The sequence below is a fragment of the Haliaeetus albicilla genome, chromosome 16 (assembly GCF_947461875.1).
Source record: "Haliaeetus albicilla chromosome 16, bHalAlb1.1, whole genome shotgun sequence".
NCBI lineage: Eukaryota > Metazoa > Chordata > Aves > Accipitriformes > Accipitridae > Haliaeetus > Haliaeetus albicilla.
The window spans coordinates 3,937,501-3,956,807 of record NC_091498.1 but is presented as its reverse complement, the minus strand read 5'-3'; the positions used below and the strand labels follow the sequence as shown (position 1 = coordinate 3,956,807).

The following is a 19,307-nucleotide window of genomic DNA, read 5'->3' as shown; positions in this document are numbered from 1 at the left end:
TCCAGCTGACAGAGAGACTATCAATTTTTAATGGGACCTTCCCCCTCCTGCAGAGGGGAAGCATGTGGGGGTTATTCACAAAAGGGATCGAAATTTTTTTGCAACCGCTCCGCTGGCTTCAGTTTCATTTGAAGCACATAGCCAATTATTTTTAAAACCTGAATGAGGAATTACAAAAAGCCACTGCCTCCCCCAGGCAAATACCCTTCCGTGAGCTTTCCAAGCAGAGCCGGGAGCCCAGGCATGGCCTGTCCCACCCGGGACATTCACTTCTTCCACCGCACGTGCCGGGTCAGGGCACGGGCGCCACAAAGGCAGCCGAGGTTTGTGGTCCTGGGTACGGCCCGGAGCAGGACACGGCATCGGCACAGGTCAAGGGTGGGGAGAAAACTCAAAGGAAGATCTGGCCAAGCAGATAAGTGATACACGTGCTTTTGTGAGCCTGGCTGCATAAGCCGAAACTTTTCTCCAGGGGCCATCCCCGAGCTGACGTCAGCAGCCAAAACTCCATTTATTTCAGCATAGCCACAACAATTTACACAAGCTGCAGCTCTGCCCCTGGATTTAACACAAAGCTTTTGCAGAGGAATGGAACAATTCTTCCCCCCGCCCCGAGTTGCTTTCCCAAGATAGCCGTTTTCCGTGTTTTCTTTTAAGTAAAACAGAAGGATTCAGAGGATCGCCCACCCCTGCCCGGGATTAGCAGATGTGGCTCACACGCACGGACCAGCCCCACTCCTCTCCCGCAGCTGGAAAGAGCAACCCGAGCGGTCAAGCATCTGTTTGACAACATTCTTCTCCGTTTCTCCGCAAGCACCTCCTACACCCGGATTTAATACCTTAACGCAATAGCGAGATCTGTCTCCAAACAGGATGAATCACACGCTCGTATCGCTGTTGGGTGCCGGTGCCGCAGCCCTCGCGGCCGCGCCGCCGGCTCCTGCTCGCTCCCGTCTCATCTCCCTTCTCCCACGCGATGACCGTTGTTCGCAACGCGCGCAGCTGCGCGCTCGACGCGGCGCACAAAGGCACCATTGATTTCGTGAGCGATGGCTACCTACCGTGCGCTGCTCGAGGGGCAACTGCATCCTGCCTTTGTGTGAGAGGAAGGAGGCAGCCGGACCCCCACATCCCTTCTGCTGTTTAACTCATTACATCGTCCGTTGCAGCATGCCCTGGCTGGGGAAACAGATGTGGGAGTTAAAAATTATTCCTGTCCCCCCCCCCACCTTGCTCATGGCCCGGAGGTCAAGTTCTGCGCCACCGGCTGCAGCAGGCGTTCACCGTGCCACTCCCAAGGGAATGATCCCGGATGAGAAAAAACACCATTCCCGAGGAATCTGCCACAATACAAACTCCAAAGATAATGTGCTACTAAAACACCTTGCGCTAAAGACTCAGAGTCATCCCCCCCGTGGCAAATCCTCTCCCCGAGTCGCCGGGGAGCTGCGCTCCCAGCTCTGACACCGGTCCCAGCTTGGGAGCCAGCGTGCTCTTTCTGGCAGTGCCAATTTTTGGGGTTATCCAGAACCATCTCAGCAGAAAACAGAAGCAAAACATTCCTCAACAAACAGGCACATATGGCACAAGGCGGCTGTTGTGACCGTGAGTCACTGTGCCCTCTAATCCCAGTTTCACCCAGCCAAATTAGGGCATCAAACACCGGCTCACCTGCCCCAGGAGTCGGTCCCGTCCCATTATAAAATACGACACTCCCAGCTAAGGAAGAATTTTCACGGCACTTCCCCTCCCCGGGACACTCGGGCTGGCTCCGCGCAATACCCGTTTGCTGCTCGGGCACAGCCCCCTCTCAGCTACACAAGACACCAGCAAACCTCATCGGAAGCACATCGCAACTCATGTTTTTAAATGAAAGACTGGGAAAAAGAAAAAACAAAACAAAACAGCAAACCTCCTTTCTGGTAGTACTTTTAGCTCCGCGACAAACTGGCTGTGATCCTTCTCCCTTAAGCAAGAGCTTTTGGTTCATCCCCAGAGTGGTGAAATACAGGCAGATGAGAAGCGCAGATAGAAAAATCTAATTAACTGGCCCACTGTACACCAGGCCAGGGTTGAGCTTTGCTAATCCAGACGTAGAAATTACCCTAATGGACTGGGCTGTCTCCATCTCATCTGCTATCTCACCTCCAACAGCAGCCAGCACCCAATTTCCTACGGCACCAGCCACGGAGACATCGGGCTCTGCTCTAGCAGGAGGCTGAGAGCTCCTGGCTTTGTCTTGCTCCAGAAGGGAGATGTAGAACCAATGTTTCTTATTAGCCTGCTTGAATTAATTTAAATCACTAATCCTGGTTTGAATTAGCAGACAGGAAACATCTTTTCAACTAATCAGTTTTATACTATTTTTGCATTTGTAGTTTCATTTTGCTTAAGGAGGGTAATTGATACCTTTAAGGGTGTGATTTACACTTCTGTAGTCACTTGACTCTAAATTTGAGCTAGTTTTTGTAAATGGGATACACCATCCCTGTACATTTTTAAGTTGTTACCACACATAGTTGACATACATGCATTCAGATTTTGTTAAATACATCCTTTTTTTTTTTTTACTACAACAACAATTTTTACTCATTATTTTGCCAAATGGCCTTTAGGTGAAAGTCAATTAAAACAAAAGAAACACGAGAACATTTTTTTTTGCTTTTTTTGCAATGCCTGATAATTTTAACAGCCATTTGCCTCTTCAAAAGCTGAGCAACTGAACAATTCCCACGTTACTTTGGTAGGTTTGTGGACAAGCTCAGTGCAGCTGCTTCTTCACTGCCTGGAATTGAATCCGTTCGAGGGATTTTGCTTTTTGTACTTTCTTGCTGTTCTTTCCAAGTTCAAGACAGCACAAAGCACGCCTCTTCCTTCAACACGTGCAGAGCTTAGAACAGTTTTGGTAAAGTTTGGTATATTTTCCTATATATTTTTCTTTAGAAAATGTTTACTGCTTTGCCATGCTGTGCATCTGTTCTTCATTAGTGATCATCAACAGCTGAGGCTTTAGTGAACAGGGCAAGCGAGTCCAACATTATTTCTTTTTCACATTGTGAAGAAATTAAACTTTCTCTTAGTAAAGAAGAACCCCTACCTTAAAGACTATTTTACAGTGTTAGTAAGACTTTTCTCCCACCACAACACCCAAATCTTTGGGTGTTTGGGCCACAGACTCAAATTCTGCACTTAACAACGAGGCTTCGTGCCCATCTGTCCTTTTCTGAATGTTTCTACACTGAATACCTTTTCAATAGGTAACTATAAATTAGACTTGCACAGATACAACTTTAAACAGCAATTCTAATAAAAAAATCTAATTTTTGATTAAATCTAATTTAATATTCTAATAAAAATCTAGATTTAAAGGGCAGAATCCCATTATAGAGGTGGTCTTTTCCCGCTGCGCAGTCCTCCCCTCCTGCGCCCAGCCCCACCTGGTGAAAGGCACTTGCAAATGCATCCTGCCCTGGCAAAGAGCGTGGCCAGGGGAAGCAGCTCCTGTCTCTGCTTCTTCCAGGATATCCCAAAAGGCATAGCCCTGCAATAACCACAGCTTGCATTTAAGGCAAAAAACCCCAAATACTTTCCTTTAAAGGTAAAAACCACATGGATCTCCTAAGCTGAATCCTTCTTCTCATAAGCATCTTCAGCTGCTCGATCTATACGGCACACACAGTGTCAGAGTTACCTACAGAACTCTCCGCTTGCGTTAGCTCCCTTCACCCAACCCTGCAAAACAGCCAAATGTGTTAATAATAAATCCACAGTGATAAATTGAGGACCAGCCCTCTGAACAAAGTCTGATCACGCCCAGCTGTGTACTGGTTGTTCTCCTATTTTAAGATCAATTAAATTAAATCCCACACTTCCCAACCATCTTCCCAAGGATTAATCCACACACAGAACGGGGCATATAAAGAACTTGCCCGTGTATTTGCACACTGATTACCTCCAGGCAACCGAGGAAGCAAACACAAATTATCACAAGTGGACCATAAGATTTTTAAGCATGATGGATGTTAGCTAAGCTTCGCTCTTACTAAAAGGAAATGCTACCGAGTCAAGTCAGAACTAAACCCGAACAACAGAAAACATAAGTCGAACAGTATCTTTCAACCAGAATCTAGCTTGAAACAAAGACAGGGTTACAAGATAAATAGTTTATGTATGTTATGCATTCAAGAGTGTAATACAGCAAGAAAGGCAATGTTCTTGCTGTAGTTTAAGCAGCTGACTATCTGATTTCCGAGGCAGAAAGAGCTCAGATAAGTCACTGTTACAGGACATCATCTACCTCCAGCCAGTGGGGCGGGAAACGATCTCTATCTTCTTCATGCCATAGCTGAATGAACTCGAGCAGTTACAACCTCTTTGAACTCATTCTAGAAGAGTTGAAATAAAGTCCAAAAGTCAAACCGTTGATTAGTCTGGAAATACACAACTGCCTACTCCATTGTTCTCAGATTTAATAATCTTTTTATTATCCTTGAAGAGATAGACTACTTTCACAGTAATTTATTACAATGACTGAGACCTGATCAAGAAAAACAAACAACTCCACAGGAAAGTTCTGTGAATATGACAGGGGAGAAAAAAAAAAAAATCATACAAGAGGGAAACCAAGTCACTATTCAGCAAAGTGAAGGAGGCTGGAAAGCCATGGGGGAAGGTAACACTAAGGAGCAGCAGCTCTCCGCACCTGCCAAAGTCTCTACTACAGTTTTGGACTCTGGCTGAGAAGCGAATCGAGCGCTGTCAGTGCTTGTGACCGTCTTGCTGGATACTTACATGACATTAACAACAGACTTTAAGCAGACAACTCAAGGTTTTGCGAGCAGATAAGCCTATGCTAAAACGTAAGTTATCACATACAACAGTTGAAATGAAACTCAATCTCCAACTACAGTTCAATGCCCTGCTGAAAGCTACTCTTCCAATAGCACTACTTTTTATACCAAAACACACGTAGTAGTAGGTTTGGTGTTTGAGGAATGAAGTCAAGAGTGCAAAAATGCACGTGATGTTTAAGCTGTTCCTCCTCCAAGTTGATGCACCTCCCATCACAGCCTGCACTAGCCTGTCCTCCAGGTCTGGGCCTCTGCTTAGATTAACTGTGTCAGACATGGAGCTGAGCACGTATGAGCTTTAATGTGCAAAGTTTTACAGTTACAGCTCTGAGCACAGAACTCTGCCTTAGTGCTGTTATTTATCATTCAGATTACATCTGCTTTCAGGGAGTACTAGACACTTCTCAAACCAGCAGAACAGTCTTTGTCCTGAACATTAAGGCAATTCATAAATTCATTTCAGAGCGTGAAACTGCAGTGGTGAAGCTCAGGAAGCCGGTCCACACAGAACTCCCTAGGCAAATTTCCAAAGTCACACAAGTGGAAAAATTTAATAATCCAGCACTGAGTTTCTATAAACTTCAAACTATTGCCATACACCTGCTGTTGTCCCATCTGTTGACATAACAAATACATCTTTATTATGAACCGCAGATACTGACCTGCCAGTGACTCACTTCATCCTTACGTTCACTCCTGTGGACTCATTTTCATGTAAATTATACAGTCCACTTAAACTTGAATTTATTAAAATTTTTTTTTGCACAGTTAAGATATAGTTATTCCAGCAAGTCACTCATCAAAACCCATGTATCTGTCATTTCAGGAAGGTAGCCTTGATTAACACACAAGCATACAGCATTAGCAGATTCAGAGTAAGAAAAGCGAGCGAGATTCATGCACCAGAGGTTCTGCCGTGTTGCACAAGGCATCCGACGTGGTTACTTTCTGAACTACAGCAGCACGACTACAAATAAAAGGATTGAGAAACAGAGATAAGCGGTTAACCAAGAAGATCGAGTGGTGAACAGATCAGACAAGTTTGGGTTTGGATGATGGGATCTCAATTACAGAGGATCAGGAGAGGAATTCAATGATGTAAGTCAACAGTTCACCAGGACAGAGTTTCACAGTACAGACACAAATGCTAAAGGTTATCGTCCCAGCAGAGTGATTTTGTACTAAAAAGTATCTATGCAACACAATTTAGAGCAGCAAGAACAGTGTAACAGCTCATGAGAAGACAAGAGAAGGCTTGCTATCACTTGACTGGTATTTAAATGCTATGCTACTATTTGAATGAAAGGCTAAGTCAGAAGGAATTAAAATATTAAACTAAACACAATTTAGAAGTTATATTCTTCTAAACCAGCATATTTAATTGCTCTTTTTAAAATTAAACCATTCTTTATGGCTAGATGTTTAGGGAAAAAAAAAAAGAAAAAAAAAACCAGGAGGGAGCACGTAACAACAGAAACTCCAAAGGAGAAAAAAAGGGTAGGGAAACACCTGACCACCTTGGGAAGGTCTGGCCTTCCTTCATGACTTGTCCAAATCAACAGTGAAGTCCTTTATCAAAGTGCAGTCCTACAGGCAGGAGATGAAAAATAGGTATAAGGGAAGATAAGCAGTCAGTGACTCAGGTATTTAATATATTTAAAGAACTTCTATTAGTCCTAAGATTAAAAGGCACACAGAGGTCACAAAACCCAGATGGAAGTAAGATTCCTATTATAAAGAACGAGGCATTAACTCCTTGTCAGGACTGCACATGTATGGTCTTCTAAGACTGAATTTCAGAATCGCTTGTGCTGCCAAGGAACATTGCAGGAACAAAAAAAAAACCCCAAAAACAAGGCAACGAGATTAGCACAATACGTTGTTAGGTTCTGTAGTTTCATAAGTACCGAATTCACTCAGATGTACTTTATAAAATGTGTTTGTCCAGAAAGTTCTTGGAATTTATTATACACATTTAATAACAGATGATACTCAACATTCAAGTGTTGTTGAACTAAGTTTACAAGCACTTTAGCATACAATGTATACTTATGCTAAGAAACAAAAGATTCAGCATATAAGGAAGTGCAGAAGGAAGCTACTTTAAAGATATCCCCTTCCATCCAGTATCTACATAATACCTGTTTTATTTTAAAACCCTACACGATGCCAAGTAAAAAGACTAATCAAATATCTACACTTAATTGTGCACATCACATCTACTTCAGATGCAGGACAAAAATTTTCAAAAGCACGTTCCATTCCTCTTTCCAGAGGAACCTTAGACTTCAGAATTGACTTGATTTCAAAAACAGAGCTTGAATTTTTAAAAAAATTCAACAGTAGCAATCCAGCAAGTTTCAAATATGATTATGAAAAAGGCAGCGAGCCACCAGGATTCTTTAGATGAGCATTCAAACCAGTGTTTACATGACTAAAGCTTGTAACTAAGTTAATGCAAACCTGCCATTAATTTTTTGCAGGACCTTGAAACATTTTACTTGCTATGACAAGCAATTTTCACCAGCAAATATTTTGTTTGTTTGTTTTAAGCTTATCCATCCTAACAGAGTGCTGACCAGGTAGACTGTTTCACTCTTGCTTTGCAAGAACACCAATCCAGACACAACAGGAGCATCACTGAATTAACAAAGGGCTATTTCTGCTACCCCAGGACAGTTAAAAACAAAAGCCCCAATTTTTCAGAAGCCAGCATACTGGATCAAATACTTTTCCATATCTGTGTATTCATTAACCCTGTACAAAAGAAAGCTGATTAGCAAATGTAAATGTTCATATAAAAATAGCCAACATCTGTTTAAATTTAGAAATTTATTTTTGTTTAATCCACAAGCTTTATATAGCTTTAGTTAAAAAAACAAAAACAAAAAACAGTGAAAACATGACAATATCCAAAGTTCAGGTTCCTCACACTTTCAAAGACCACATCTCTGAAAGTTGCTTATACCATTCAGAAGAACCGTAACAAGACAAGATTTATGAATGGGGCAACGACATCTCACAAACAAAATTTATGTAACTGAAGGAATTTTTTCTGGGACTGCTGATCATGGAAACTGCCCTTTAAAAAAAGAACATAAAAATACAAATGAAATTCCAGTGTTCCAAATCAACATGTTACATCAATATAAACCCACAGTGTCCTGGTAAACAACATGCTTTCATTTATGTACCATTCTAAATTGCTATTCTTGATTCGCTTTAATGGAGACTATACAGGCAACAGTAGAAAGCATTAAAATATATGTACTTCCTTGGTAATTCTGCAGTGGTTTTTCTTCTGGGCAAGCTTACAAACCACAAAGGTTAGTAGCGTAATGTAAGTGGATACAAAAGAAGTCAAATGAGACCCTCACAAATTATGCTAAAGGCTTTGTTGAATTTCAAAGAAACTAGGGAATTGACGGTCATGTTTAAAACCTTCGAAACAAATTCCTACTGCTTCTAAAAAAGTCTCACTCTAAATGAAATTATGTTGACTGTCAATGAAAGAATGTCACTAGTACACTGTGGACACCTTTTGTAATGTAAATCCATGCCCTTTGTACATGGTGAACCTCAACCTAGCAATTATTACAACAAATGTTATATTCTAAAGCTCAAACACATTTAGCAATTTGAAATTGAATTCTGAGTACAAACCAAATAAAATGTACATTATATCAAAGGATTCAGCCTAGGATGGTGGTGACACTTGCGCCTTCCTCATTGACCTCAGTGCCTTCTCTCGCAGGTGTTTTTCTAGATCATCAAGGTTGTCTTCTGGTTCACTTTCTGTCTCCTTCGAACAAAGATAAAGCATTTCTTCAAACACTGAAACTAAGCCAGGATCCAGCCCTCCCAATATTGCAAATTGTCAAGTAAAATCATGAGACACTAAGTTGCATGTCTTAAGTATGACTGCCGTTTAGAACATCAAGAGTACGGTGTACATTCACCTCCGTTTATTTTCTTATATTGGACTCTTAAACAGTAAAGCACAGGTACCAAATTCCTACCTTTTTGGGTTCTGTCTCTGCTTCCTGGTCTTCCTGTACTGATGTGGTATCTGCTGCAGCCACAGCAGCAGCTGCTGCAGCCGCCGCAGCCTTCTCCTTCTTATGTTTTTTGTGTTTCTTGTGCTTTTTATCCTTTTTATGCTTCTTATCCTTCTTTTTCTTCTTCTTCTTTCCACCCCCTTCTTGATCTGAATTCTGTAACAAACAATTCAATAGATATTACGACTCATCCCTAAGGCTTCAAAATGTTGTTTTAACAAGCCCACAACCATTCTGGGAAATGTGAATGGACTGAGCAACATCTGAAACTCGGTAAACTCTACACCTTCTTCAGAACTGGGGGAAAGTCACAACATTCCCAATCAAGTGAGAGAAGCAATCCTAGGAGACAGACATTGTAATGCACGACTGTGCTGTGTCTATTTAAAACAGAACATAACACCATGCAAACTTGATATGCTGGTCATAGCAATGACAGACAAGCCTCTTTATAAAGGTTAATACTGCAGGTGGAGTCTAACTCCCTCAAACACTCCTCTGGCAGAGAATGGAAGTGTCCCTAGGAAATACCTCAGGAGAACAGATAAGGATGCCTAACAATCCGTTCTCTTCCTATTAGGAATAGTCCGAGTTTGCACGTAAGACTACTAAACATAAATAAGACCACCTCACTTAGTTCATCAGGTAAGTCTTCATGAAAATAACTTGCCATATAACCCAAAACACTATTGCTTTTATTAGTAAACAAATACCCTTGCAGGTGATGGGCTCTGAGTTGGGCTTTTAGCCTTTTTTGCAGGTGACCAGTTTGCAGAAGGAGAACGAGACCGAGTAGGAGATGGAGGTCCTTGATGCTTTTTCGGTGCTGGCTCAGGTGACCCTGATGCAGACCGTGATGAAGACACCCGTCTCGCAGATCGTGGACTTGGTGTGGAAGCCCTTAAAAATAGAAGAGCCACAATTGAGAGATTTAAGAAACAGAACAAGAAAGTAAAAATTAACAAACAAGCCAAATGAACTTATGTGCTTATAACTCGGTTAAGCTGCCACTTAAAGAATGATTAGTTACTTTGCTGGCATGTGTTACAAAAGGCAAAACAATCTAATACCACTGTGCATCCATAATGCAAAAGGATATTGCAACTTGATAGCTTGTTAAACAATACTGCTACTGTTGTTCAGAAATGATTGCTCCCTTTCTTCTGATATGACTAATTTATAACCACATTAAAAGTCAAGAGAATAGCAATGCTATTATTTTATCATCCAATGAAGAAAGTGCAAGAAATTACATTCAGCTGCATTCTTTCTGAAAGAACAAGCCAGCACCATACTTTTGTCTATCTGCTCACAAAAGCAGTGTCAACTAAAGAAAACTGCTAAAATTCTAAATTTTTTTTTCTCTTGGATGACCACTTATGAAATGATTTATGAGCTAATGAGAAGTGTTGATTTCCTTCTGCAGTTAGCTTTAAAGTAAGAGAAAGTTCATTTTTCTTTAAACAAAGCTAGCAACAAGATTTCTCTCAAGCTTGATTTCTCTCAAACTTGTTTTCACCTGCTCAGTCCCAGTGCTTTGTTGTGCTATTAAAAGACCGTCTCAAACTCTACATAAAGCCTCTTTAATGCTTCTCCCCGTGTTGTACTTTATTTTAACAGATGCTTCCAATCCAATAAACTTCTGAAAATCAATGTTGTGACGGTGGAAGCTGAACAAAGCTGCCAAGACTTGAGCAATCTCAAGAGATATGAGAGCCATTTTAATGCGATTCCCTAGCTATTCCCACTGCATTAAAACAAAACAAACAAAAAACCCCTCACAAAACTACCACCAAAGACAAATTTTTTTACTTTGTCTTCTTAGGTTCTGGCGTTCTTGACACCCTCCTGATGGGTCTAGTGCTTGGAGATGGAGACTGTCTTCTCTGGGGTGAAGCCGAAGCTCCCCTTCGTGGTGGTGGTGGGCTTGCAGAGGTATGAGAAGCTCTAGGCCGTGGCGAAGGTGAATGCCTTTTGTTTTGTGGTGGAGAACGTGTTTCCCGATTGGACCTACTGGGAGGAGATCCCTTCCTGTGCTTGGAAGATATCGAAGGTGAACGCCTTTTAGCAGTTGGCGAGCTCCTTTGTTTTGGTGGTGGTGAATGGGAGACTCTGCGTTTCGACTGTGGAGAAGGTGATGCCCTTCGTTTAGGCGGGGGAGGCGGAGAAGCCGTTCTTCTCTTAGGTGGTGGAGAAGGAGAATATCGTCTCTGTATCGGTGGAGAGTATCTCCGCGGAGAAGGTGAGCGTCTGCGCGGGGGTGGTGATGGAGACCTACAAAGAAAACAAATGTTCGGGTGCCACATAGGCATGTGAATTAGTTACAAGTGTCTTGCAATCCACCCAAAGAGGGGAAAAAGAACTCTAAAAATTCTTTAAAGCTTCATTTAATACCAAACATTTTGAAAAACAGCTTAACGGGTGTTATTCTGTATTTGATACAAATGATATCCAGGCCACTCACAATCTCACTAGCAAAATTACACTCCCCTCACGTGAATCAAGGAACTGGTATCACGGCAGTTCTTTTTAAATGTCATAGTTGTAAGTCAACAAACCAAAAGCAACCACTTCATGACAAAAATGCAATACACTACCTTCGACGAGGTAATGAAGGTGACCGCCGCCGCCTAGGAGGAGGGGCAGGTGAAGGAGACCGTCGCCGCCTGGCTGGTGGGGGCGATGGACTTCTCCTCCTCCTACTAAAGAGATAAAGAGGTTTCTCAGAAAAGTTGCAATTGAGCCACGAGATTATTATTTTTTGTTCTTCCGCTTTTACTATACAAAATTATATTGTTCATGCACTTCAAAATGAAATTCTATTAGAAGATGGAAAAAGATATATTTGTCTTTCTAATGAGTGTGAGACAACACATAATTTTACTGTAATTTTCAGAGCCCACTACAGCATTCCTGAGACAATTTCACATTCTGCTTAACCTGGTCTATTCGCATCTTGTAGCTGAAGAGGAAGACCAACTCTCTCCCATTTTCTTCTCCTGAAAGCTCATTCTGCCATTTCCCTTGCACTGAATCTAGTGATCATCTAATGAGTCAGACCAGCTTACTGATCCACCAGGAGACCAATCCAACAAAAACACCTCTTTGTCGTCATGCAGAGACACGATTGCTACATCCAACACAAGGGAGGAACTGAGAATGCCCATCTGTGTCAGACAGACCAAAACTGCATTCAGCAGCAGTCTGAAGTTGGATCAGATTAAACAGTGTGAAACTGTACTCTTGAAAACAGCTTTTATCTACAGATCTGAAATCCAAAACTACTTATTTCTTGAAATGCAGAGAAAAAATCAGAGTTGTTGCTGAACTGCAGCTATCTGGATTAACATCATTCACAAAATGAGCCATTTTCTGCTCTGCAAGGTTTACAACAGATTTCTGGAAGGGGATATTTTAATCAAACGCATACTTTCCTAGAGACTGGATAAAGGAAAAAAATGAGAGTAATTAAAAAGCAAAGAAGCTCATCTACATAAATTGAGATTCGATTTCAAATACACTGGCTGCTGCTCTCCAAGGCAACGAGTTACACGTTTTATAGATAAGAGTTTGCTCCAAAAGACAACGTTCTTTTACGATGCAAAAAATACCAGTCTTCAAATGTTATGGCTGTCCTAATTAAACATGTATTTACGCAATGGGCAGTAGGTGAATTTAGTTTGTTGCAAAACAGATAAAGATCTTTGAATTCCAATCTGGTTCACACAGAATTGTTTGACAAGATCCATAATTAGAGTGGTCTACATTTGTAGAAGTAGTCATGCTTAATCTCATACATCATTATGTATGCTGCGACTACATTCTAGCTGGGTCGTAATTACAGATTGCTCACAAGGGTCATTATATCAGATTAATAAACCCATCAAGCACCCCACTTCCTGCACCTTGCTATGTTCTAAGATCAACAGAGAGCAAACAATTTCACAAATAAAAATGTTAACAATACCACCCACATAAGAAAAGAGAAAATAAAGTAGGTGTTCACTACTAGTCCACTACTAGTAGTTGAAATATCTAATGAATTGAGGAATGAGACTTTTGAAAATTCCAATTATCTGTGACCCAGAACATCAAGCTCTTGATCACTTGTTGCAACTGTATGGGAGGGTTTTAGCCAGAACATCAATGGCAGCAAGAATACAAAGTAATGCTCACCTGTCTTTCAAATCTGTGTACGTGGAATAAGAAAACCCCCAAAGAATACAAGCATTCAGTTGTTTTCAGGCATCAGTAAGATGCTAACAACATATTATTAGCTGTTACAAGCTTATGTGAATTAACAAGCAGTGAGCAATGAAGGAGACTGAGCACGTGTTCCCCCCCACTTTTTTTTTTTTGCCAGTGAAATGGTCCCAGATCCAACACATTAAGGAACACATCAGTCTGAACTTCCCTCACCTTATTACTTTGAGTGTGCAAGTCCAAAGGACAAAGGACGGCAAGTACTTATCTATGACAAAATAAATGAGAGCCTGTCTAAATGATTTTCTATATGTAAATCCTACTTAACACATTAATTTCTAACCAACCTTTTCATCACTGGTGATTGCCACCTCTTTTCCATCTGCATCCTGATAGCAGTGGAGGAAAAACAAAACAAAGCAAATCTATCTGCCATACATTTGAGGCAAAAATTAACATATTCAAATAAAGTTCAGAGTAATTATTACCAAATGAGCATAACAGAATGCAATCTTGAAACAAGATTGGGCAAACTGGACATGACTTAATTCTATTACGTATTTGCTGACAGTTGCATAGCAGATAAACAACATTAACTAAATAGTTAGGAAAAAAGACATCAGTTACATTCAACTTAAGAAGAAATTACCGAGGGGAGGATTCCTTCTGTCTTTTTCGTGGAGACGGTGATGGACTGCGCGAATGTGAATGGCGTCGGCGTCTACCAACTTCCCCATTCTTCACGTTGGATCTCTTAGGTCTTTCTTCTTCAGATGAAGATGAAGAACCAGAATCTATAAATGTAGAAGAATCACTCTCCGGAAAATGATTCTCATGATACTGTTAACACAGTTAGCGAAAGGCTTATACTGCAGTTTAAACTACCAACGTCCTCTTCTGCAAAATAAGAAGCTTCTATTTAAAAGCAGTTCAACTAAAAATGTTAATTGAAGTGATAAATAAATCCATCAGAGCTGGGTAAAAATATTTGCAGCAACCTAACTACCCACATAAAATTTGAATAGACAGGTAATTTAAAAGGTGAACTGCAGTTACTTATAGAACCATTAAGTGGACAAAAACCTATACCAGGCTCAGGTTAATTTACTGATCTCAAGCATGCAAGAGTCCAAAATAGTACAAAATAACCTACTGCGACAACAGATTAAGTAATCTATAGCAAACAATATTTTTGTGTGTGATGGTAAGAGTTTAAAAGTTTAACTGTTAAAGATGCGAACCCATTAATAAGAGATATAGCATAACCTTTAAAAGTCATACTTCATTCTTCATGAGCAATAATTGAAGCGACTTCATTATGAGGGGTAAATCTATAATTAAGCCTAAAATAGCATTGCAGTGCACACAGCAAATAATTGTAATCAGTATTTGAACTTAATATTAACTACTTCCTGCAAAAGTAAACTACAGTCCAGTTTTAGGAAATCTATGTCATCCATACCAGATGAGGACTGTTGATTTTGCCTTCTGTACTGACGCCTCTGTTGAACAGAGTCTGCTGCAGCCATTTTACCTCCTTTATCTTCTTCTGAAAAGGTACATACATGGACAGAATATTTAAACCAAAGATACAAATTCACCTTATTCAGGCAGAAGCAAAGTCATATTACAGTAGATTATCAAGCATGCTTCCCCCCCACCCAAATCTTAAGATAACATTGAGGCTGGAATAGACTTTAGCTGAGCTCTTCTCCAAGAAAGCTTGGATAGAAATATTTGAGGCAGTACGAGTGATCATTTTTATACTTCTGAAAACTCTTGCTTTCAATGCCAGTCTATCAAGAGGGTTCAGCACTTCACCACTGCCTTTTATCGCCAGGCATCTTTGATTAAAAACCCCACCCAAAACCAGTGTTGAAAAGTGAGAGCCATACCCGATTCAGACAGTTCTGCTTTCCTTGGTTTTGGTGCTGGCGAAGGAGATTCTCTTTTTTCAGTACTCTTATGTTTGGGTGCTAAAAGACAAAGTCAAATAACTCAGGTGCAATTCATTACATTCTTGCATGCTTTTCTGCTCATACAAACTGTAAACACCATCTTTGAGAAAACAAAAGCACAAAATGATAAACCCGCTGGAATACAAATTTGTATTTCATTACCTGATGTTCTGCTAGGAGAAACAGAGCCACGGCTTTTTCTTGCACGATTCGACTGCTGGGGTGTTGGAGACCTGCGTGGTTTTGGAGGTGGACTTGCTGGTGGGGATGGCCTGTGCCTCCGCCTAGGAGGGCTTGCAGAAGGAGAGAGCCTACGCGTTTTACGAGGAGGACTGGATACAGTTCTTTTAGGTGGTTTCTTTGGTGGTGATCGGGAACGTGAGGAGGAGGAGGAAGAGCTACTGCCAGATAAGGATGCTGATGACCGTCTTCTCCTGTAAATCAAATATGACATTAGATTCTGACTAGCCAGTTTAAGAAGCGTTTGAGCATGAACACAGAATCGCATTTGTTTGCAAGCACATATATAGAGCCACATACAACAGCACTTCCAAAACATGGTGGACAGCCTTCAACACTTGGTTTGTAGAAAAGAGGAATAACAACCAATCTTCCACAGTTATTTTTAAACTACATAGTGAGCAAAAAATTGTTAGTGTTACCTTTGCTTGCTTTCTGTCAATCTACAGACTACAACTAAGCTTTTCTCCTGGGAGCAATTAGTTTTGTTGGGCTCTCTAACTTTTGGATGGTTAAGAGAATTCTCTGTGTTAGCACATGTGATTTAATGATCTTCAGAACAGATCTGTTTAAGAGTTTAGTGTGCAAGTACACTAAAAACTTTTTATACCAGGAGGTAAAAATTTCACAGAACAACTTAACAATTCAGAATCAATCTATCCATTCTTATGTTTTAGTCTTTCATCTTTACTTCGTAATTTTAAAAAGGTAGGGCCTCTAGAATTCTGCGGCAAAATTTGTGGCAAGTTCTGTTGCAATTGTGTACCTGCAGAATCCACCTTTGGCTGCAGAATTCCTGAGAACCTGGAAAAAAGAAACCCTACCTTGAGTGAGATAAACATTTGCTGAAAGGGAGCTCTTGTACATCTTGCACCATACATGTTTGATACTTTTCACAGTTTTCCCAGTAACTGTGTGAAATGAACATCTTTGCAAACTCAGGAAAAAAAAAAAAGAATAGTCATCACCTTGTCATAAAAAGGAAGAACTGTTCCTTCCTAAAAAAGAACTGCTGTACACAGGAAGCATCACTTTAATTCTCTTCCTATGAAAAGGATAGGAATCTATTCTCTTCCTACAAAGACAAATGTCTGTTTTGACATTGCCCTAAGTACATAATTTTTTTTGCAAGGCAACTCAGAGCTTTGCTACTAGAACAATTGCTTATGCTGTCAAAAATGTAACCTCCGACACTGGAGAGCAGACCTTGAAGATTTTTTTTTTTTTTTTTAAGTAAAAGAACATGAAAAAGAAACACATTTCAAGTCAAAATTTAATTTTTATTTTAATTTTATGTGATAGAAATCTAAGTCATAGTTTAAAAGCTCCCAACAAGTAAAATCCAGTTACTTGTTCTAATTTTTTCCCCAGGCAGGAAAAAAAAAAAGTATTAAGACTTAAGCAAAAAAGTCCTAAAAGATGTCATGTCAATCTATGCTGGGAGCTATCCAGAGCCATTTGAAGAAGTTACAGTTCTGAAATTGCCACTTTTCATAAAGGTGGAATTCTCACCACTATTTCAACTCAAAAGAAATCATTTCACAGCTACTATTATGTTCCCCCACAACACACTTATGAAATATGACACTGCAGTTTTTACGTCACTCAAATCATATACCTGACAGTAGTAAGGTAAGATGAACAAGGTAATTTTGATAACACTCATTCCTCACAACTAATGTTCCCTTCAACTTTTGAAGTTTAACATTTCAGTTGTCTCAAAAAAGGGAATCTTACCGCCTCACAGGGGATCTGCTTCTTCTGTGTCTGGGTGGGGGAGGCATTCGCCTTGGAGGGCTCCTTCTCCTTGGAGATGGTCGTCGTCTTGGGCTTGGTCTCCTTCTAGGGGAGTAAGACCTGTCATAATCAAAAATTCAAATGAAAAGCAACTATCTAATTTTCAGATTTGAGGAAATTTATCCTCAGGGCACTGAGCGTAAAGTTCCTTTTCTCCAAGTGCATCACATTAAAGTAGCATTTAGATTATGATGCAAAATGTACATTCAGACGCAATCAGTGCTTTAAAGTTTACCAACGCCTTTCCACTAAGTAGTAAAATAACCCCAAAAAAGGAAAAAAAAAAAGTAATTTACAGCATCTTCAGCATCAAACCTATCTCCTAAAAGAAGGCTACACAATTCCCACTATTTAAAAAGTGCCGTACTCAGCATTAAGTACCCCATTCCTTCTCCAGTGAGTATCAGTCACTGTGAGCATCTTCTCATGAACTGATAGGAAGAAAACAACTCCCAAACTTGTTTATCCATTGAATGCATCTTTCTCACTTGGCCTAAAACATTCATAGCTCAACATCTCTAAAAACATTACTGCTTTAACTGAGAACATTACATTAAGTGGCACCTTCAGAAGAAAATATTCAGTTCTCAACCTTCATGATCAAGATAAACTGAAGTCCTACCTTGACCGTGATCTATGACGCCTTCTTGGTCGAGAATGAGATGGAGAGCGTGACCGAGATCTTGACCTTGACTTGGACCGAGTTGGGGATCTTTGACGAGTCTTCTCTTTTTCTTTCTCTCTCTCCTTCTTTGAATTACGTTCTGGTGAAGTTTCCTTCGTCTCCGGTACGGGAGGTTCAGGTTTAGGAGCTTTTGGGATATCACTGTTAAAAATAAAGACTTAATTTATAAGCACATACAAACCATAGGCCCTGGAGTAACATTTTAGAAGCTGCCACAATATTCCCCTACTATGAACATTCTCCTGCCCATCCTCTGACAAGATGTTAGACATCCCACTCCAAAACTGTGACAAGAATTAAAACGTGGTACAATGATTCAAAGAGGAGAAAGAGTAATATACAGGCTATGTGTCAACTTGCTAGAAAACAAGATGACATTGTCAGAAGTGGAAAAAATGACCAGAACAATGAAACCACAGTGGCAGCTAAGCACACTGCCTTTAGAATTCTACACAGAAAAAAAGAAATCTTACTGAAGGCATTTCCCCAAGTCAAGCTCTGAACAGGTTTTAAGGTAATTTCCATTTTTTAAAAGGTAATATATAGTTCTACACACACAGTTATCACACGTACCTGTTTGAAGTTGCCTCTTGAACAACAGTCTCCTTTGGTTTCACAGAGGGTTCTGGCTCAGGAGTTGCCTCTTTCTTTTCTGGTGCAGGAGTAGCACTACGGCTCTTGGTTCTGTGATGAGGGGAGCGAGAATGGCTGCGTTTCCGCTCTCTTCTGACAGGCGACGACCTCCTTCGAGGGGAAGGAGACCTAGATTTGCGTCTAGGAAAAAGTAATGCCATTTAATAGCATAACATAATGAAACAATGTATAGGATAATAAAACTTGGATACTCAGCAGCTAAAAGCTCTTATGCATCACGTAGACTCTCAGTACTGTTTACAGCAGTTAAAACACGTGTAGGACCACTTTATATTTTCTGCTAGTCATGGGCAGCCAAATTAAGATGTCAAACAGAAAAAAAAAACCCCAAACCAACAAAGCCTGGAACAGAAAAACCACTAAAAACAGTTCCTAGCATAAACAATACCTAGGTCACAGTTGCTCTAGTTTACGTAATTACTGTTCAGTAGTAAGTCAAACTAGCCTGCTAAAATAGCTAAGGGGAGTATTTCCAAAGTTCAATTAATTTTTCTCTGCCATACTTTTCTTCACTCTGTTCTAGACTATTATTGATACATTGTCTGTGCGCTTTCATTACCTTCTTGGACTCCTGGATCTGTCTCTTTTTTCTCTGTTGTCTTTGTCTTCCTTATCTCTCTTCTCCTTGTCTTCATCTTGTTTCTTCATAGAAGCCAGTTTCTCTTGCTCTATCTATGCAACCAAATATCTCCACTTAACTCAGAGGCATCATAAAGACCTTATCAAATATGTATGTCAAACAACAACAACAAAGTATACTGCTGCAGGACTAAAATACCTTGCCCAGACAGAAGAGTTCTGCTGAACACAAAGTGTCTACTGAAATACCAATAGTTGTACAGCCACCAATTCTGCCCAGTGC

The 19,307-nt window shown here is 40.4% G+C and overlaps 1 protein-coding gene across 12 annotated transcripts in view; it reads right to left on the bottom strand.

The window, feature by feature from the left end:
- Positions 1–7,667: 7,667 nt before the first annotated feature.
- The window catches only part of SRRM1 (serine and arginine repetitive matrix 1), an 18,472-nt gene continuing 6,832 nt past the window's right edge, over positions 7,668–19,307 (bottom strand). For 5 of the 12 annotated variants that reach the window (XM_069803141.1, XM_069803150.1, XM_069803151.1 and 2 more), the window contains 14 exons: positions 19,005–19,117; positions 18,365–18,565; positions 17,729–17,932; positions 17,047–17,166; positions 15,232–15,503; positions 15,007–15,087; positions 14,574–14,660; positions 13,761–13,905; positions 13,459–13,500; positions 11,506–11,610; positions 10,721–11,182; positions 9,622–9,808; positions 8,870–9,064; positions 7,668–8,652 (listed from right to left, as the gene is read on the bottom strand). In XM_069803141.1, the coding sequence (XP_069659242.1) occupies positions 8,548–8,652; positions 8,870–9,064; positions 9,622–9,808; positions 10,721–11,182; positions 11,506–11,610; positions 13,459–13,500; positions 13,761–13,905; positions 14,574–14,660; positions 15,007–15,087; positions 15,232–15,503; positions 17,047–17,166; positions 17,729–17,932; positions 18,365–18,565; positions 19,005–19,117 (2,319 nt within the window). In that variant the 3' untranslated portion in view covers positions 7,668–8,547. The remainder of the gene's footprint in view (positions 8,653–8,869; positions 9,065–9,621; positions 9,809–10,720; positions 11,183–11,505; positions 11,611–13,458; positions 13,501–13,760; positions 13,906–14,573; positions 14,661–15,006; positions 15,088–15,231; positions 15,504–17,046; positions 17,167–17,728; positions 17,933–18,364; positions 18,566–19,004; positions 19,118–19,307) is intronic. The other 7 variants (XM_069803142.1, XM_069803143.1, XM_069803146.1 and 4 more) reach the window with 7 other exon arrangements.